Source organism: Apteryx mantelli, chromosome 9, assembly GCF_036417845.1.
Source record: "Apteryx mantelli isolate bAptMan1 chromosome 9, bAptMan1.hap1, whole genome shotgun sequence".
NCBI classification, from domain to species: domain Eukaryota; kingdom Metazoa; phylum Chordata; class Aves; order Apterygiformes; family Apterygidae; genus Apteryx; species Apteryx mantelli.
In genome coordinates this window covers 6,330,820-6,352,734 of record NC_089986.1, presented here as the reverse complement: position 1 = coordinate 6,352,734, position 21,915 = coordinate 6,330,820, and the positions used below count along the sequence as shown (strand labels likewise).

The window sequence follows — 21,915 nt, the reverse complement described above, 5'->3', positions numbered from 1 at the left end:
TCTACCCACAGTAATTTCAAAAAGCATTATTTTTTTAAATAATCTTAATGTCTACTGAAATCATCCCTTTCATCCCAGCATCTGAGATGAAGCATATGCACCAAGAACTCAGCATTTGCCTAGACAGCTGGTACTGGTTGTTGTAAAAGAAACAAGTTAATAGTATTTTTTAACTGTCTAATAACATAAAACACTTTTCTAAGAAAAATATTCTGCATCAGGCTGAAGTCATCTAGGGTAAGGCTAATACAAACAATTCTTAAATGCTTCCTACTAACATTCTTTCTTGAAACAAAAGCATTGTAGCTTGCATCATCAAAATGAGGATGCAGTTTCACATTTCTTAAATCCTTAACATCCGGAGAGGATTTGCTAGCTCATTACCATAATCTGGGCATCACTGCACTGTGTCAGAAACAACCGTTTCGATGTGAGAAACTGAAATTAAACATACCTGGCATGCTCCTCCGGCAGTTTTCTCTGCCTCTGCATATGAAACATTAGGTCTCCACCATTTACATACTCTATAACAAAGAACAGCCTGAAACACACAAAAGCTTGTTACAAATGATTGTATACAGAGCTGAAGGACTTCCTTATCGACACGGGAGGTTTGACATGTTACAGGTCTATTACTGAACAAGGTCAGTTTGACTCCTCCCATCTGTCTGGTGTTAAGGCTGGCGTTACCATTTCCCCTTCCCTTCAATAAACACCCAAAGTCAAGAAGCAAGTACACCATGTTTCTCTAGCTAATTCCTTTATTGCAAAAGAAATGCAAATCATCCTTCCCACATTTCTAATCCATTATAACTACTGCTTGTCATTATAATGCATGTGAATATATAAATACATTCACATCAGTTTTTGTATGCGCACACCAGGAAACACAATAACACCTCCCCCCTGCATTTTCCTTTTTCATGATCCCCTTAGCCTCCTTTGTTCATGGCTAATACTACTAATATCTTACAAATACCCTCTCTCCTCACTTCCCACCACTAGCTTGTCACCTTTTGAACAACAAGGATAACCATTTAAATATAGGATAACTATATTTTGTTTATACTGAGAACTATTACTGTAGAGAATAGTAATTTTTTCATCTATAACAATCTCTTCTCCTATATATAAACATGCAAAAAATCATTATTTTCATCTCTACTACACTGTTTTCCATTTTAAAATTCAGGCACTATTTTCTGATGCTTGCTGTACTTCCCCTCATCTGCAGAGAATCCACGCAAGTTTGAGATCAGTTTTCCCATTTTTTATACTTCTAATTTTCCTTTCCTAATGCTATTTTCTCCCATTCTAGGTTCTGTCTTCTACCTCTCTCTACCTCTTCTACCATTCTCAAGCCTCTTTTCTTTTGCTAGCTGCAACTCTCCTTCTTTACAGAATCCTCCCCTTCACAACTACAAGTACTTCACACACTCTTCTATTTCCCTAATCTGAAACGTTTCCGTGATGAACATGGCCTTTTGTTCATAAAGTGCTATAGTGATTTATAGTACATTGACTTTTAATACCTAGCCAGTGCTTAAATGCTTTAAATAGGTCTTTGAGGTGCATAATAGTATCAAATATTTTTTGAATAAAAGAGTATTTTCTTATCTTCTGACCTTTACCTGCTTTCTGTCTGGAAGCAAGAGTGTAGTCCAACAAGAAAAGGATGATTTGAAGCCTGTTCAAAGACGTGTTTCTCTGTCTGAACCCAATCAATATCCTATTTATTTAAGAAAAGCTATATTCAGAAAAGGCGTGTTGTACTTAGGTCAAGTATTAATGACAGCAGAAATATTTTCAAGTGTTTTCCCTTTCTCATTTTATTTACAATAAATTCAATGTTGGTTCTCCAATGCCAAATAAGAGACAACCTAGCATATTAATTTTTTTTCTAATATTAAAGTCCTGAACTTTTAGCCTTATTGAATAGCTATTCTTAGGAATGAAAAACATTTAATCTCTAAGAAGTGATAAACTGGTGCAGATAAATGTAAAGTAACATCAAGAAAAGCCAAAAGAATCCATGGTAGCACTAGAAATGGATGTGAACGCTCTTAGACAACAAACCACAGTCATTCAATCTTTTCAAAGTGGCCTAAAGAAACACAAGGGAAACTTTTAGCAAAAAGATGTTTAGCTTTCAAATATTGCAATTTCTGACAAGTTTCCACTAATACGTTAACAATGTGTAGGCTACAAATAAATTGTTAAAATGAAGGTCCAGTTTAAAGAGCAATTAAAACAACATCTTGAGGTTCCCCTCTGTGACAAAAAGCCGAACTTGAACATATGAAAAAGGGACCATACCTATCATTTTCTAGCCCAGCAGGCCAAAATAATAGGAGAAATACGGAATACTGCCCCAAAATAATGAGGAAAGCCAAGCTTACTAACTTGAATTCTGCGTGAGCACTCCTGCAGATAGTGCTGAGTACAAATGGAGAGTGACAGGAGAGGTTGAGGCAATGAGGCTCATGACAGAAACCCCTGGCACAGGAGGACTGCTCTGAGCTACCAGTCTACCAATTTTGAGGTCTTCATTGACAATATGTCTTGTGAGCTTTCTATGGTATTTTTATGGTATAGTATTTGTAAGGAAGTGAATGTATAATGCATACTTCTCCATTAATGTTGCAAACTCAGAGGCCTGGCTCCCCACCTGCAGCATGTACAGAAACTCTTCAAAAGAGCTGCCTAATTTATTGATAAAAATCTTGCTTACCTCATCATCATTGACAAGTTCTTTTTTCACCACTTTCATTGCATAAATGCGTTCAGTTTTCTTCAATCGAACAAGCAGTACTTTAGCATAACTGCCTCTTCCTATAACTCGGAGCAAATCGAAATCCTGAAGACCCAGACTGGAAGAAGCTTTGCCACTTTCTCTAATGCTCATTGCCTGTTGATAAAGACACTTTGAAATTAGTGAGCAGGCTTGCCAATTTTAATAACTGTGTGGGCTGGTGTTTGTTGTTTTTTTAAAAAGGAAAGTTAGCATTTCAAACAGAGCAGCAAAATTAATACAAACAAAGGATTAAATTAGCACTTGTTTGTCCTAAAACTGCACTGTCCTGAAAAGGAATGTGAGGGGAAAGGAAGGAGGCAGAAAAGTTTGGAGTATTTTCTGAACCAAAAGCACATCTCAGCTTAAGATTCAAAATAAAACAGCTTGCAAGACATACGTGCATATACCCGAGTTAGTGACCTAAACATGTTTTATGTACTAGCTTTCAGTTTTTGACAATTTAAAGTTTTTAAGATCTGAAAATTAGGATAGGTACAGACTTGATCTTTGACTACAGTTAGCATGTTTTAAGGTATTTTACCTCTTTTTCTTCACCAACGTGGTCCAAGCTCTCATGACTTGAGGGATTATACGGAATCACTAGAGGTGCAAGAAAAATCATTAGACCTACGGGACGTAACAGTATTTTCTATTGCCCTAAAATTTCCACACACAAGAGCTGAATCAAAGAGAAGCTCAATTAAAATGCATCTATTGTGAATAAAAAATTGCTACTCTTTTTTTTTTTAAACCACCAGGATCATTCTTTTGCAATACTGCCTTAATAATCAGTTATGGCTAATATAAAACCTTAGAACTACATTTTGAGATCTATTCAGATTAATTTTGATTCTGCACACAGAAAGGATCTTGTGTAAAACCTGCTCCCCCCCGATCACTATCAACATCCCAATTCAAATGCCAGGAACATCACTCTGACTGCTACAGGAATGAAATTGTTTGGATACTGATCAGCAGAGACCCTGCTATTTTTTCCACAGCAAATCTATCAAGGGCTTGTTTGTTTGTTTGATAGGAACATTTACAACACACAGCTAATTGATAGGAAATGTGCAACTTGGAACCAAAATTTTTAGTTTTTAAGCGTAGTTTCTTGAACTGGAAGGTATGGACAACTGAAGGATTTTTATGCTTACATCACCCTTAATATAGAAGCAGACTTATTTTTCAAGTTCTCTGAACAAAAGTAAATAAGAGTTTTCTAAGTAATTGGCTTAAAGTTATTCTGTTTCATTTTAAATCCCAAAATTCATGTTTCAACTACTTAAAATAACCTAAAGAAAAAAAAATTACAGATCTTACCTGATTCTACATTATCTGGATGCACTGACGATGGATCCATAGGCATTATTGGTTCCTGCAAATATGCACAACAATGATTTCTACAAATCAGATTAGTTAATAATTTGATTTTTTGCAACAGACTGTCCAAGTGAGAAAAACAAATTTATGTTAGAGACAACAAATTATCCCAGAGGAATATAGTCTAACTAATTTTTACCTTTTACCAATCAATATGGATGCTGTAAAATAGCATATATATGCTACATAACATAGTGAAGGATGATGGAAATATCAATTATGTTTATTTTTGACACAGAAAAAAAAATCAGATGCAAGAATTATACTCCCATCTTTCCACTAAATTTGTCATTCTGCATAGTGACTCCCAAACTTTCTTGCGAAGTGTCAGAGTAGCCAAGCAGAATGATAAAGGCTTATGCCTTTAAGTTTCATGTACTGTAATTACTTGCAGATAGTTTGAAAACCACTAGTATAAAATGGGCTTTTTTTTCAAAGACAACTTTTTGGATAAATTTTACTTACTGGTTGTAGTGTATGGCGGCCACACTCAATACTGACAAGCTTGTGACACTTCTTGTGAACAAGGAGTTTACAATTGATGCATTTATATCCCTGGCGACCCAGACCCCATATTCGGTCAGTGCAGATGGCACAATGAGCTCGCTAGAATGACAAATCAACAAAATTGATTAAAAACGCAAAACTAAGCAATAAGAACTTTTCAACCACATTTTCATTACTGAACAACACAGGATAGAAGATCGGAGAGATCCCTACTGAATTTGCTACTATAGCAAAAAAAGTCTCTACCTCAGAGACTTCATAATTTAAGAAAGGCACATACAACACAGAAGAGCTCAAAAATTACAGCTGGACAATAAGCAGCAACTGCCGTACACAAAAGGCACAACCACATGGACAGATGCAAGCACACCCAGCCTCTTCTGCTGCACCTGGACCCAGCCAGACACTGGCCAACGCAAAAGCAGTGCAGCTGAATCAGCAGGCTACTGCATGACCACGCTAATTTGCAACATGTCTCAGCATCTCTCCGCACAGAGGAGCCCTTAGATTTGTTGGGAGAAAAGCAGGAGAGCAAAAGCTTCAGGTAACAGGAAATGGGCAGATCACCACTCAGCGAAGAACATTCACGAAACAACTTGAAAGAACCATGAAAACAGGTTGCTTTTAAAAACAAGAGTGGAAAGTGATTAAATGATGGTGCCTTGACAGCCTTTGACCAGGAAGAGGTCAACAAGCGCTTCACAGAGCATTAAGTAAAAGAGTAGAAGTTAGATATGAAGGATGCTCAAGATGAGGTCTGGTACACACAATCTCAAGCATTATTTAGCACACAATACATTTAATGAGCTTAAAAGAGAAAGAAAGATTACAGAAGCTGAGAAGAAACCTGAGCTATTCAAATTTTGTTTTGTTTTAACAGATTAGAAGTCCTTCCCGCTCCTTATTTAAATAGGTTTGACCATTGCTTCTTAAAATGATTACAAGTGATCTGTTATTTTCAGCTGAGTACATGCCAACATAAGCAGATTGTTTACAGAAACATCTGTTTGTTTGAAAGAGAAGTCCATGTGTCTTAAGCACCTCTCAGACTTTTTCACTCCCAGAGCTTAAGAACTGCAAATGTGTTTCAAGCTCACAGTCATCTAATGGCAGTGTTGAAATCTGCCCTCTAGGAAGATTTTAAGGGTATAAAGGAGCATTCATATAGTTGATATTATAGTTTCAGACTATATGGTAAAGGAAATTGCAAGCAATTTTTTTTTATTTTAAGTGCCTGATAATCTATTAGTGACAAAATTTTCTGAAACTACAGGGTTACCAGAAGTCTCAATACGACAGATTAGAAACTACTACAGGCAAACAACAAAAACAAGGTGCTTCAGTGATTTCACTCTATGTTTTTGATTAAAAAAACCCCAAATACTCATTAATAGGAATACTTATTTGATATTACACCAGGCAAAATCCAGTTTCTTGAGAATAAGTCTACCTTCTAATCTTTCGAGGCAGTAACATTACAATTACACAAGTAAGACATCTCTGTTACACTGCTGTAAGTACCCAAGACTCTCACCCTGTTAAATCGTTTGGCCTGGAAAGTGTGACCATTTGCACAATACAGCTTTCGCCACCGGCGGGCGCCTCGGCGATAAATGGATTCTAAGAGGAAAAACATATGATTATATCCATAAAAATATAAATACAGAACTATGACATTCTTCTCATAGACACTTTTATATAAAGTGATTTGCAGAGTAAGTTTTCACTCCTGCAACCTTACATAAACACAGAGTAAGGTTCCAAGTACCTTTTTGTTTTTTTTTTAAATTTTGGGGAAAATTTGAAATAGAATTTCCTGATCAACTGTAAGTTAATTCAGTTCTTCCACAGTTAAAAGAAACAGTGAGTCAAGGAAATGAAAACTGTCCAAATACAAGCACTGGCATGCAAAATGTGCAACTACCTTATCTAAACTTGGGGAGGAGATGGGAGGAAAAGGAAAGAAGGAAGGAAGGAAGGAAGGTGAATTTGCAGAGCATGCCCTGATTTATAAGACTGCTTGCAGGAATCCTCCAATGTTTTAGATCCACAGCTGCCACCATTTCTCCTGCCATTAGAGGCATGTCAGGAACCAAAACCTTATACCTTAAATTGCAAATCTATTTCAGATTTAGCCTACAACCTCCTTTTTTCAAAAAAGCAGCATCACCCATACTGCTAATATACATAAACAAACATGTCAAAGTTAACTTTCAAGTACTCATGTTTACATTTGTCAGAGACTTAGATAACAAGCTGACAGACGTGTCTGCATGTATACACACACACACACACACAATGCTCTTTTATAAAATGAGTATCCAGAACATAGAAGCCTATATTACAACAGAGGGAAAACTACCTCTTTAATGATTAGTACTTTATCTAACACGACTTAGAAGTTTTAGGAGAATACTCCTGATAGTACCTCAACATCAGTTTAAAATGAATTAACTGCAGGTGTCTCAATGGCGATGTGACACTTCATTACTGTTGGTTATAAGCCTTTGCTCACATTAGTTAGCCAGCAAAATGGCAACCACCAAAGAGATATGAATAGAATAAAAAAATTGTCATAACAGAAGAGACAAAAGCAAGGAAAGCAGAGAGACATGTATAGTTAACAGGAATATGAAATGCTTTATTAACAATGACTCAGAAATGACAAACAACATTTAAGTTTAGCAAGACCTTCTACTCCTTTTAAATATTTAAGTTGTAGACATGTGAATTGCTTGTTTTCATAAAGACATGCTTATCCACCACAGGAAGCAAAAGCACAGAATATCAGAATGTTCTAGGATAGGAAATTTGAATTCCTGATTTTCTGTACTTCTCCACTAAAATGTCTACTTACTATCTTCTCCTGGGCAAGGCATACCAGGCCGTTCTGGTACACAAGGAAATACTGCAAGAAAAACATTAACTTCAGATTAATCTATTTCAGACAGAAGATAAGTCTTTGGATTAAACATAACACTTCTGAAAGGCATTCAACCATTCTGGAAGACAACACAGACTGCAATTTTAACAAAACTTTGTGCAACAGCAAGTGAGCTGAAAAGCTGCCACAAAATCCCTACGCTGGTCATAGCAGTGTTCACATGAAAAATACTACTGTAGAACAGAGTACACTAAGTTATTTCCTAAGGAAAGTAACTAGCAACCAGTAATGATGCTGTTTTCTCACGTGACCAAATGTTACGCTCAGTCTTTGGAAATCCATTATATTACAGTGTGCTAACTGGTAATTATGATGTTGTCTACATTCACCCTTTATTCAGTTTATTTAACCTCCACAACGCTCAGGGAGAAGTAAAACCACTTTTGTAGACTACAGGGAGAGTTAGCTCTAGTGCTGGTTTAATCAGAAGCCTATCAAACCAAAACAAATGGCGATGGGGCAAATTGAAAAGCATATTGAAATAATATATATTGAAATGGATTAAATTCCCTTTCTCTTCCACTTCTTAGAAGTCTTTGGGGAGAAAAATGAAAGCAGTAATTACAACACCGTCAGATATCCAAGCCTAAATAACACAGGAAAAGAGTTAAATGCTAACTAGATTGGGAAGCTGAAAAGTGTTCTCTTCCTTCCAACTGAGTTGACGATGAACTGTGGATTTGTCACGTCCTTTTAGAGCAGGACCACATTAAAACATTGTAGTGTAACACACGCTATCTTTACAATGATCCACTACTTATCCACTGTAATCTCTATTAAACTGAAGTCTACCTCCTACTTGTAAAAAGTTCCAAACAGTAAGAGAAATATACTGCAGGAGCTACCACAACAGGCAAATAAAGAACCCTAAAAGATAAAAATTGAACAATTTCACATCAAATAGGGACATGATATTATTAGGTTCAAAACTGGCATAAAGTACTTCGTTCTAGAAAACTTAAACTTTTGGCTAATCAGAAATGGAGTTCACCAATTCCTTTTTCCTAATATAGACGCTATCTAAAGCATTTAGCAAGAACAAAGCGCTAGGACACTGCACATTATATATTCTACCATTCATCGCCAGCAAGTGCTAGAAAGCGCTTCAGTAAATGAAAGCTCTCTTTCATTTATATCTTTCATTGATAAACTAACAGCAAAGTAAGTTTTTCCTCCCTTAATTGCATAAAGAGCACTGACTAAGTACTGGCAGCTAAAGTTTGGTGTGTGGTCTTCAACGTCCTCTTGACAGAGTGCCACAACAGGCTTTGACTGAGGAGGCTGGAGTAGAGCAAAAGACAAAGATAATATGGGGTTAAAAATACCCACGTCTTTGTAGGTACAAACATCAGAAGTAACACATTTAATTCACCATACCGTGAATCAGAAGCTCTGAATCCTTGTTTAGTTCATACAACCGAAAGGCTTCTTCTAGCTCCAGCTGAGAGGAAACTGTACATGGATCTCCTGCAGAGAGAAGAGAGAACACAAAACTCAGTCCAGTAAGTTCTGTGCCATTCAATATTGTTCCCTCACAGTGGCTCAGTGTAACATTCTAGCAAAACAAAACACTACTGTCATCTCTGATAGTATTTATTTTTTCAGAGATGACATCTGTCATATCGAATGCTTTCAAAGGGAAATAAGAATCTGAGATATTTCCAAGAGGCAAGAAGATCATAATCACAAAATATCATTGGTTTGGTTTGCTACAAACATGATTGCCCGTTATTTCAGTACATAAGATGCACGATATCTTGAGAAAATCCAAGATTTTCTTTTATTTAATGTGTTACTTAGAACTGAGTTCATTCTATTTTCACAGATTCTCCAACACTGACAGGAATTTAACCTTGAGGTTAAAAAAGCAGTTAAACTTCTAGTCTTTCCTCCAAAAAACCTCAATAAAGACCCTGCACAAATCATGTAACCTAAGCAAAAATTCTCCATTTTTGTGATTGTTAACTACTACTTTCATATTCACAGGACTATCTGAAGCACAATGCCTTGCAGAAAGAACATGAAGACAGGAAAAAAAAAAGATTTTTTTTTAAACAATTGCAGCCTTTTTGGACCTTTTGAGCTAGAACAGATTACAACACAAGCATTTGGTATGTATTTTAGTTTCACTGACAAGACTGCATTGGATTCCTTTAACAAATCTATATTTCAGAAGTAACAGTTTAGGAAGTCCCTTTGTAGCTATTTCATTTCTGTTTAAAAAAAAAAGTCACAGAGATATTTCAAATTCACTAAACATTGCTTAGTTAAGCTGGGGCAATTCTGACATAGAGGTAAGTTGAAAACCTGGGGACAGGAGTGGGTGGGAAGTGAAGGAGATCAAGCCAGAGATCTGCTGTATTCAGGATCAGGACCAAGAAGGACCTTAAATTCTAGCCTTGCTTCAGATATACTCCTTTGGACACACAAACAACCTGTTTCTCAAGATTCATCTAAAAACTTCATCCGATACTTTAACGGACCTTCTCAATCTCTAAGTGTTTGAAAACAGCTATAAAGACTCAAAAGAGCAGTCATGCAACAAAACATTTTCTTCAGTCTGATGCAGTTCAGCAATGCAATACAAAAAATTACACCCCAATGGGTTATAACTCATGAGTTGGCATATAAAACACATAAGCTACAAATATTCTTCTAAGAATATTAAGAGCTTTACAGCCATCCAAAGAAAGCTCAGATAAACTGTCATAGGAAAGTGTTCGCTTTTGAACACCAAGAAAGAACAGACTGAGCACAAACACAAGTTAATGTCCATCCTACAATACATTTCATGAGACAGGGGTAAGATCAACTGTCCGCAAAGAGATAAAATAGCAGTTTGTCAAAAAACAAATCAAGTTCATTCTATTTTTTCAGTTGATTCTGACCACTTTCTGAAGTGATTACACTCACAACTGAATGAAGTCTGCGTTTGTGTACCATGACCTCTATGAAACAGAAACAGTTCTACACCATGCTCTGCATCTTGCAAAGGCTAAAAAATTCAAAATATGACAAATAAAAAACTCAGTGACTATGTAAATCCAATTAAAGAGTTTATTCACACATCTGATCAAGCAAATTAGTAAGCAATGAAAAGACAGCCTAAATACCACATCCTGTCTTATACTCCAACAAACATGAGTATAACAACTACCAGACTACAGTACACACATTTCCTTATACTCCTATAAAAAGTGAACTGAAGTTTCAATGAAGAGGATGTGCTAGAGGAATTCTGCAAGGTAGCAAATCATGAGCGTCTAGAAGGAATGTCAACTAAAGGCACTGAAGACTGGGGGAGAGGGAGGGGGAGAGGGAGGGAGAGAGGAGGTGGAAGCCTTGGCAAGAAGCCATGCATTGCAGACACAAGAGTTGCACATGGTACAGACAGTGGCATTTTTAACACACTTCTCATCACCAGATGAACTTTTTCTCCACTGAAATTAAATTGGACGTAAACAATTAAAGCAAACATTGATTGCTTGTGAAAATTGAATCCCATGTGAACATATGAAAATATTTCAGTCTAACTGCAGTATCCCCCTGGTTTTTACCTGCCTCTAATTTAGAAGCAGAAATTGAGGCAAACTGTCACTTCAAGTAAACCATTTAATCTGCACAAAATTTTCTGTAAATGTCATTCTTTGAAAAGAGTTGTGCTTCTTACTACAAGTGACTTTTCACACTGTGTAAGTGGAAAGCTCATTATCCCCTTCAAGATAAAAACAAAACAGCTAGTTTACAATGAAGTAAACTTTCATTTCAAATTGTGCCACTGCGCAGAAGGATACGTTCAGTCATAACTGTTGTCCTTTTTACATCACTGCGTTTGCCTTGGGTAAACAACTTGGGAATGGGACAGGATGGGAGGATTCTCAAGACTACATGATCTTCAACACACCTGCCCACATAGCACTTCCAAGAATCTACACTGGTCCCTCTTTAGCTTTAAACTCTGAATAAACTGGCCCAGTTTTGAATGAGAAACCTGTGAGAAAGGGTGGAAACAGTTTTATATGCACTATTTATGCTAATTACTGCTGACAAATCACTGCACGTTATGACCTTTTACGTATTGCATCAAGTACTTAGGATGCTAAAATACCTCAACAGCTATTTCATAATTCAGTCTTGTCTGTTCGGTGTAGCTCAAAACCTATGTGCAGAATACACCAATTCCACAGGGAAAGTCAAGAACTGCAGATAACCTTTTCTAAGGTTTACTGATGCATACCTACAGTTCAGAAGAGACACTGGAGCGTCTGTTAGGGAAAATGGAGAACTGAAGTGCCAAAGGCCACAAAAGAGTTCATGTCTGAGGTCGTACTACAGTTCAGTGAAAATCTACTATAGATATTTTAATCCTTTTCATTCAGAAAAGTAATTTGTCTTTTAACATTCAGGAAAAGTTTTAATAGCTACGTGTTAAACATTAGGTTGCTGATAGAACAGCTGATATAACCACTCAAAGTTTAAAGTTTTTTTGTTTATATCTACAATTCAACTATATATTAAATGGTATTTATATTTAGGGCAAATACCATGATTTGTATCATTCAAACATTCAAAACTTTTTTAAACATTTAAGACTTCAGTTATTACAAAATTAACTTTCCTACTCATTACACAGTACAGTAGTTTCTACACTGACTCAGACTAAAGTTCTACCTAAATCCTGGTAACCCGTTTGCAGCAGCAGCCAAAGTCCTCCCAAGGTTTTTGCTTCTCCCTCCTCTCTTCAAGGATGGTAGGAGGAGGAGTGAACAGTTTAGTTAAGGGTGATCTGACCTGTCCCCACCGGAGAGGAAAACAGTAGGAACACCAGCCAAGAACAGATGCATAAGTGTGGGTGGGTGCCAGGGGGAGGCAGAATATAGCAAGCATATAAGAGGCTTCCTAGTACTCTCAGCTGCCAACTACTTGAGTTTGAGACTTTCTAGGGTTGGAACGGTTTCTATGTTTTTAAGCAAATCTCAGTGGATTTCTTTGCCATGAATGGGATTCGTTTCTTCTTCAATAATGTAAGCTTCTGGCATTTACAATATCCTGTAGCAAGGCGTTCCAGAGCTTTCTTAAATGAGTGAAGAACCAGCTGCTTTTATTCTGAAACCTCCTGCTGATTTCATTTGATGCTCCCTAGTTCTTGTATTGGAAGAAAGAAAGAAAATGATTATTTGCTGTCAGGACCTTCTTCCTCCTGTGGATAAACATCTAATTCATGATTTTTCAGTGCTCCCTTCCAGCTTGGAAAGGCCTACCTTTTCTAGAACAACTTTTATGGAAGTTGTTCCATACATTCACTTATCCTTGTGGCCCTCCTCTGAACCTCTTCTAGGTCTACTATATCCATTTAAATATGGGAGGGACCAAGAATATGCAGAATATTCAAGATGCAGGTGAACCATGGATTTCTTCAGCAGCATAAAGGAACACTTTCTAACCCTTTCCTATATAAATCCTAACACTGATAGTCACTTAGCTTTTATTAATATGGTAAAAAAAATACAGGGAGCACCATACTAAGTGGTTTGAAATAACTATCTTTTTATTAAGACGTATTTACAAGGGCATTGGATGACCAATTGTTTTTGGACTCAGATTTATTATTTTAAAAAACATACAGCTCATCTTACGAAGGTGGAGGGAGGAAGGGAGGAAGAAATGAAAGAAAGGAGAGCTAGAAAGTTGAGCAATGTATTCATCAAATAGCTGTCAGAAGGCCGGGCATCAAGTATCGGTTTACCTTCTTCATCAATCCATTTCATGGTGAAAAGCTGTTCGTTGTCAAAGGAGCACATGTCTCGAACTTCACTGCACAGTCCCTCAAATGAGATGGAAGGTTCAAAATATGTTATCATGATGTCCCTGAGCAAGAGAAAAACAAATTTGAGAAACTCTACTGTAATATATAGCATTTGATCACAACCTCTAACACCTTCCATATACCATTTACATAAAACCCACCTTTTGTCACAGCCCTCTAAAAACCCCAATTATGCAAACTACATCTTTATATTTTCATCTCTGGACTGCCATACTGAAGCACACTAGTTCTAGAGAAACAAACTGTGCCTTTTAAAGATATTAAAGAAATAGTAATAAACCATTAGCACTGTTCCTTTCTGCAACAAAGTCAGACTCTAAGGGATTTTTAGAACCAATTATTTGATGTTTGTTCTTCCAGTTACCTGCTTTTGGAAAATAAATTTAAATGCCCAAATAACTTTGAAGTGAGTTGCAGCAGATTTGAACTACACACAGAAAGGAGAGATATTATACCAGTGGAAACTGAAAAAAGAAAACGTCACAAGATTTTTGAAGAACGTTATTAATATATTGCCAGCTTTGCTTACTCTTTTAACAGTTATTTTATTAGGCATTCAAATGTTAAATATTCTCCAACTAGCATTGTAATTGTGTAGATATTATGAAGTATTAATGAAAAGTATAAAATAGGTTTCCTAGCAGATCAGGAAGAGAAATTCCAAATATTGAAAGTGCCTTTAAAGAGAGACCCATGATGCTGTACCACAATGGCTGGGAAGGCAGACAGAGAAGCATACGTTTAGAATTAAAGTTTACCAACTCTGCATAACAGTAAAGCAGTATCTCTGTTATAATTAATATTGAGAGTTAGTCACCTACTGCTTTAAATACATTAACATAATATGTTAATATGTTAACCCATTGTCTTGATATTTGCTGGGCCTTAAAGGAAAGCAGGTTAAGCCTGTGACCCAAGGTTGCAGTCCTTTGACCAAAGTCAAAGGTACAGTTCAGAGAAAGGTGGAGGAAAAATAGGGCTGTTTACGCTATTCTTCAAACCTTTTGTATAAGCCCAGAGTTTGAGCAATGAGACTTATCTTCCCAAAACAATCTCAGCCACTTGGGATTCATCTCCATCAAAGCACAGGCCATAATGCTAACACTACTTGGTGAAAAATACATATTGACACAACAGATAAAATATTGATCTGGTCAAAATTTACATAAACATGCCTTCCACAGTGAAGTCTTCATGTGCAGTAAGTTAAATGTCTTTAAATAGGGCAGAGTTGTATCAAATATTGTGCGATTTAACATAACATACTGCGGTCACCGAGTGTGAACTAGTTCCATGAGTGGCAGAGAAACCATGTGTAAACGTGTTTGTCCGAATATTGCAGAGGTTCCTTTAAGTTCAGCAGCATAAATAAAATAAACTAGCAATTCCTAAGCACTCTAAAAGAACAGATAGGCTGCTTCTGGATTTTTGGTTTAGTTACAAGAAAGACTCCAGTCAACTGTTAGGATAGCAAAATCATACTTCTTCACTAATATGAACAAAGCATTCAAAAAGTTGCTACATTATTTGGAACTGCTCATTATTTCCACACTAAAGATGAAATGGTATTTGGGCACTCTTAACACAAAGCTTCTCTCCCTGCTGAGAGAATTCACATCGGGATTGAATGAGAGTTGAAAGAGCAAGGTGGCAGCTCTGCTCCATTTCCCTTTAGGACTATATTCTGGAGCAGTTATTGAAGTCCCAATACTTCAGAAAAAAAAGAAGGATCTCCTAAGTGCAAGTAACACCTGGGGCTCCAGAACACTGCCAGCAAAATAAGAGAAATTTGACATACAGAAGTATAAATAGAAATGGAAAAGCAACTGCTGTGCGTGTTCTGCCTTCAACTTTCATACAAGTAAAAAAGTGCTTGGGCAGGCTGCAGCAGAAGGTCCCAGGGATCCTCTCACTTAATCCTCAGAACAGTCCCAGCTGGGTGCAAAGGGGGAAGCTGCTACCAAGGGAGCGACAGACCCAGCAGCGCAGTCCTTCTGGGCAAACGGGGCTTCATTTGAACTACGCTATTGTGTCTGTCCCACAAGAACAACTACGTTCTCTCCAACACGAAGCTTTTCTTTGCAGTCTCTCCCGAGATGTGTGAACTGTGAACCCGAAGCCAGTATTTGTCTACGCAACTGGAAGCAGATTTAACAGTGCCTTACTGATACGCAGGCATCACCCAAAGAAAACATACGATTGTATTATGAGGCAAAGTCTTAACCTGTATTTCCTGTTTTTCAGGGATTTATATTTTTGGAAGGAGCTAAGGCACTGTTTAGCAACTTCACTGATTCTGCACTAAAGTTTACCACCCCTTAATTTATTCACATTTTAGTGCAGATATATTCATTTTGAACTTTTTTTTTTAAAACAAAGGGTTAAGTTCTGAACAGGACTAAAGAGTTAAATATTTCGACATTTACAGCTTTTTCTGCAATTAACCTAGTAAATAATGGGAAAGGGTTTGTTAAAGGAAGCAGTGATAAGACTAAAAAGCCTCCTATTGTCATACAAGCAAGAAGAGTTAGATAACATTATAATCCTGAGAGGCAGTAGTCATTGATGCTCTAGCAAAAAGTGAAGATTAAATAAGTAGGAAAAGGAATGAGTTTAACAGTTTATGATGTTTGATAAGAGGTCCACTTAAAACAGAAATTTGTATCTGCCCTGCAGTGAACAGAAAAAAAAAAAGATATATCCACAAAATTAAGATGTTCTGAGCAGCCTAGAGACAAAAATTCTTTATCTATACAAAGTATGTAAGTATGAGCAAGGTTCTACAAGTAATATCTGGCACATTTTCCCCAGAGTTGTGAAGTCAACCTTTACATAAGGTAGAAATTGAAAGATTTTGCAATTTTAATTATATTGATGACACTGACATTTTCTACTGAGAGAGGTCTCACTTCCAGAGTAGTTCTGTTATCGCACCTTTGCATTATATGGTATTTTCCACACTTCTTTCACCTAATGCTGCATTGACGATTTCTTCATTAGCAAAATGCTGTATAACGCAAGCCAAGATACAAAGTTAAACTCTGGTGAGAAGAAATTCAGCATTTTAAACACAAAGTAGTATGTTGAGTTAAAGTATGATGAGTAAAGCATGTTGAGTTAAAGTAAAGTTAGCGTACCATGGCCTGCTGCTTTGCATAAAAATATATATATATATATATATATATATATACACAAAATGCTTTCTTTCACTAAGATGAGGGAAAAAAATTTTTGACAGTAAGCCTTTCCTACCGATGAAGACAAGCTGTAGCACTGCTTTTAATAATCATAAGTTTGTTATAAAGCTATTCTATAACATAGCCTTGTCTCCTCATGACACACAAAAGGAATCAGAAAACATCTCTGATTAAAGCAGACCATTTGCACCACAACATCTGGATACATTAACTGATTCCTATTATAGAAGCACCACTTTTTTCTTTTTTTCTTTTTTCTTTTTTTTAACTTTTTAGTATTATTATACATCTTAAGCAGGGACCTGCAAAGTAGGAAATATGCAAATAAACAAGGCACAGTCCTTGTCCTGAATTCCTTTCAAATAAAATGTTGACATTTATATCTTCCATAAATACTAAAGGATCATTTTATCCATATTAATAATAAAAGGCCTGCCTGAATAGCATACTGCAAACATATGAATGAGTGAAAGATAAACCGCAGCAAGACTGAGAAAATGCAAGTGATAAATGTAGACATGAATGCTAGAGAACAGATTCTAAATATTTTTAGAAGACGATGAACCTCATTGCTATCTTCCCCATCCTTCCTCTGAGATCAAACAGCTTCTTTCCCCCACCTCTTCTTTTACAGAACATCCAATACTCATAACATTCTTTAACAACGACACAAAACAATGCCAACAGTTAAATGCAATTCAATACATGTATTTCATTTTCACTTCTAAGCCCAAACTTCTGTTGGAGAAGAATCCACTACAAGAACAGAAACTATTGCTTTAGATTTTTTTTCAACTCGAAACAAACCAACCAAACAAGCAGAAAGGAAAACCTCACACCACGTTTATCATACTTCCAGGTCAGTCACTCAGGCTATAGGGAAGGTCTAATTATAGCTCACTGAAACTAAACCATACAAAACTCCTAGGGAATTCTGCTGTGTCAGTATCCACGTCTTCCACAGGGTCCAGACACTACCATTCGGTAAGATTTAAAGCATCTCTTTCCACTGTAGAAGTCTGAGGTCTGGAAACCGCCTGTTCCCGCACAATTTGATTATCTGGAAAACTATCATCAGAAGATATTCATCTGCAAAATGAAGTCAGTGTTTCAATGCAAGAAGGAGTGAAAATGTATTCATGGGCTTTAAAAAAAAAAAGTTTAAGCTAAGCGCTCTCCTTTGTGCAATGCTATACCCAATAGACAATGAAGATACTGGGCTGAAGAGTTACTTTTTGCTACATTGACCGCACTACATTGAGCGCTCAACACAAAGAATAATGTAAAGAAACGATGTGAGAACTCAAACATTCTTAAGAAATTAATTCCCTAGAAGTACCTATGGAGGTGTGTTTTGATTTTATAATTAACACCGAACTGTTCTTCCCACTCCTTTCCCCACTCAAATGTATTAAAATTTTTAAAAAAGCAAATTTAAAATGTATCATGAGATGCCTGCCAGTGGTATTTTTCATTTGAAATAAATCAAACTGTAGGTGGGCAAAGCATTAGTGACCTACGCCTTTAACAATATTAAAAGTCTATCCCGAATTACAGCCTACATGGTTCAGACAGTCCAAAACTTATGTCAGTCACTGAAAGGAAGCTAGCAGTCTTAACCAGGAGAGAAATCACGGTTCTTCAAGATCTGTTATCAGCACCACTAATTCTACAGGATTCATAGCGCACAAGCAATGTTCTGCTTATTCCTAGCTGTTCTCAATCGCTGCAATGCATTCCTCTTCTTACATAGCATTGATAAAATAGCTTTCCTGTACAGAACAGATCAAAATTATCTACAAACAGACAAATAAATTTGACAAGCCAAAAAGTAAACTTTGATCAAAAATTAGAAAGCTGAAATGCTTGTAACTACAGGCGCCACTCAAGTATAGCATTTGAAACTGCTGAACTTTGCTACTGTATCAACAAAAATCTGAAGTATATGTAAACATCTGGTGTAACAGCGAATTCCTAAGTACTCACTGAGGAACCTCTATTACATACATTGAACAGAATATGATAATTCCTTAAAAGAGGTTATTTTCAGCGTTTTAAACAACTAGTCCTATTAGGAAGGTAAGTGCAGCTTACTGAGAGAAGGAAATACCAGGTAAATTCAACTTATGCCCTAATTCCCAAGTCTCTGGGAATTTCCATACCCTTATTCCCATGATCTTTCTTCATTTTAGGAAAATTTTCCTTCCTGGTTTTACAGACTTTGTGAATTTAAGATAAAGTATTTCCTCTGAACACTAGAACGAAACAAAGACCGTTCAAAGAGTTCTTCATGAAAGCCTTTGTCTCAGCTGAGAAAAGCAATTAGGCTCTTAGCCAGACTAACCTACATTACAGGGATTCAGAGCCAGCTCTTTGGTCTGAGCTGGCAAGAGCCGTGCCTTGAGAACCAGGCGAGCAGTCTGACTGTCAGGTTAGGAACTGTTTCAAGAATGGATCTGTGCTTCTGAGCTGCTGGATTTTTTTCTCCCCCCCCCCCCCCTTGACCAGAAATTCCTTCCAGAAGCTGAAAAGTTCTTCGTAGTGAGACTTTCACAACTTTTATATCCTGTTTAAATGCTTCTATTGAAAGAAAATTAAGAGAGATTAACGTTTCCTGACTAATACCGTTTCCTGTAAAATCCTCTATCCAACTCTTATCTTGAGACAGTTTAACTGATAAAAGGGAAAATGCTGCCTCCAATATCAGGATTCAGGTCCTTTGTTCCCAAGTGATCCCAGATTAAGCGCAGGTAAAATGTTTTGCTCCGATATCCATTTCTTGATAGCACTAGTCTGAGAAGTGGACATCAGACCTTTTGTTGCAGGAAAGTGGAGATGAGTTTGTTTAGATCTTGAAAGAAGTGATGACTAAGGCATTCCAGCTTGTTTGTTTGTATTAATAATAGTTAACCAACTCCCTGTGTGACTCAGTTTCATTATTACATGTGAACTGACAATTATATTAATAGATAAAGTCAGTAAATGAGACTCAAAAGAAACATTTCAGTGTCTGTGAAATTATTACCAAATATGTAAAATGTCATGAGCCAGCACTCCTGTCCAGTGTAGCAGTTTTACTCCTCGCTCCCACCACCCTGAACTGCTTTCTCTCTACTCCTGCACCACAGCCTCCCTGTGCTACAGCAACTATTCATGTGATTGCACAGGGAAATGATCAAGATGAAAAATGACCCAGCAGAAGAAAAAGAGTTTTAACCCACAACAGTTCCCACTTTAGTTCACTGTCTAACCAAATGAACACTTCTGCCAGTTAATAGCCAGAGGCATTTCCGCTTCTTTAAGATGGTGGATTACAGTGACAGTAAAACAGCTGAGAACTTCCCATTTTATTACTCTGAAAACGTTTTGCAGGTATTTTCAAGCCACAGATTGTGCTAGTCTCTATGGCACTTTCATAGACCTTTGTCAAGAGAAGCCCCAGAAGAGAAATAGGCCAAAAATTAATGTATTTGAAAATACTAAATGCTCAGCATAGTCCTTATGTCTCTCCTTAAAATTACAAAGTTAGAGACATCAGATATTCACATTACTAAATAGTAAATACTACAGATGTAATGAAATTTTTCCTTTACTGCAAACAGCAGCTTCCTTCCAGGTATCTGTGAATGTGTCTCAAATCCAATCTTAATCCAAAAAATGCAAGCTGCATTTTTTGTTTAGATCACTTGCTACCAAACTTCATGGCCCAAAGAACCACTGTCAAACCTCGCTGACAATCTTTTACAGTTAGATCCTGTAACTGTTATTGTTTAATATTAGTTTGTCAACCCCCAGCAGAATACTTCCTCTGGCACAATACGCTGCTGTTGGAGAGCCACCGACAGGTTCAGATTTTTGTTGTGCAGACCCCTAGCACTGTCTGCAGTGGAACCACAATCGAGAGAGGATGTGTCTTAGTTACCATTCACCGACTCCCTCAGAAGTCACTCGGCCCCTGTGAACCAGGGCCTGAAAACCAACGACCTAGGTTTCCAGCCAAGCACCCTCTACCTTTGGATCCTGACCCTGAGCATATTTTCTAAGTATGATTTTTCTACCCTCAGGAAAATGTTATCGAGCAGTATGCTCTTATTACTAACAGCAGGTAAACAGTCAGGTGGAATCAAGATGGGTGGGAAGGCAAGGTGAGCAGAAGCACAGGGAAGAGGAAGTTATCCGGATACATCCTTGTTTATGATTAATGCTATTTGCTATTGCAGGAAGACCGATGTGTTGAGGCCGCTCAGTCCACAGGGGTTCGGTTCATCACCTCTCCCCGAGTGAAATCCGACACCTTGAGGAGAGGCCCCTCTGAGCACGAGTCCTGCCAGTTTCGGCTTAGTTCACAACAGCACTTGAAAGCCATTTTAACGCAGCTCTTTAGCAGCAGGCTTTCCGGTTTCTTTTTTAATCCCCCTTTTCCCCTCCAAGAACTGGACCTCCAGGATCGAGATTTTAACATTACCGGTAAACGCACTGAAAACGCGATAATTAAAATATCACACTATCAGCACCACCATGGACAGAAACCCCAAGCTAGCAAACCACCCCAAGAGACAAGGACGCGGACGCTTTATTGCAACAACTGCGGGAAAATGGCAAATCCTCTCAAGCCGCTGCTCCCGGGGCTGCGGAGAAGCCCGTGCCGCGCAGCCCAGCCCAGCATACCGCCGCTATCGCCGCGCTTAGCCCCAAGATAAGAGCTGCCTTTAAACGTCGGGCCAAGCGGCGAGCCGCTGCCGCGCCCCCGCGCCGAGGCGCCGCGGCGCCGCCCGCCGGGCCCCGCCGCCACTCACCCCTTGTAGTAGGCTTTCACGCGGACCTGGTGGGCGCCGTCGCCGCCGAGGCCGCCCCCGCCGCCGGCGGGGCCCGAGTGGGACATGGTGCCGGTGCCGTCCCGCTGCGTCGGCATCCCCCCGCGGCCGCCCGCCGCCCCCCGGGAGCGCCGCGCCCCGGCTCGCTCCGCGGGGCGGCGGCCTCACGGGCGGCAAGGAGGAGCCGGCAGCGGAGCCGCGGCTCAGGCCGATCGCCCGCGCCGGGAGAGCCGGGCGCCGCCCGCCCCGCTCATGCCCGTGCTCCGCGGGGCGGCCCACGCGGCGGCGGGGGGGGGGGTACGGAGAGCCGCGGGGGCCACTCGCCCGCGCCCTGCGCTGGAGCCGGCGAGGGGAGGGGATGCGCGAGCGGGGTCTCCCCGGCCGCTTGGTACGGCCTGGGCGTGGCGCCGCAGGGGCTGCCGGGAGCGCGGGGCCCCGCGCCTGCGCAG

At 38.6% G+C, this 21,915-nt stretch overlaps 1 protein-coding gene across 4 annotated transcripts in view; it reads right to left on the bottom strand.

The window, feature by feature from the left end:
- PRKCI (protein kinase C iota) overlaps positions 1–21,688 on the bottom strand; it is a 30,489-nt gene extending 8,801 nt beyond the window's left edge. Inside the window, exons 1-12 of one of the 4 annotated variants that reach the window (XM_067301604.1) lie at positions 21,449–21,460; positions 16,390–16,462; positions 13,375–13,496; positions 9,006–9,095; positions 7,542–7,592; positions 6,219–6,304; positions 4,643–4,783; positions 4,118–4,172; positions 3,336–3,394; positions 2,732–2,908; positions 1,632–1,729; positions 455–541 (exon numbers count right to left, since the gene is read on the bottom strand). In XM_067301604.1, the coding sequence (XP_067157705.1) occupies positions 455–541; positions 1,632–1,729; positions 2,732–2,908; positions 3,336–3,394; positions 4,118–4,172; positions 4,643–4,783; positions 6,219–6,304; positions 7,542–7,592; positions 9,006–9,095; positions 13,375–13,496; positions 16,390–16,397 (974 nt within the window). In that variant the 5' untranslated portion in view covers positions 16,398–16,462; positions 21,449–21,460. Of the gene's footprint in view, positions 1–454; positions 542–1,631; positions 1,730–2,731; positions 2,909–3,335; positions 3,395–4,117; positions 4,173–4,642; positions 4,784–6,218; positions 6,305–7,541; positions 7,593–9,005; positions 9,096–13,374; positions 13,497–16,340; positions 16,554–21,448 lie in introns of those variants that run through there. The other 3 variants (XM_067301603.1, XM_013945205.2, XM_013945204.2) reach the window with 3 other exon arrangements.
- Positions 21,689–21,915: the final 227 nt, after the last annotated feature.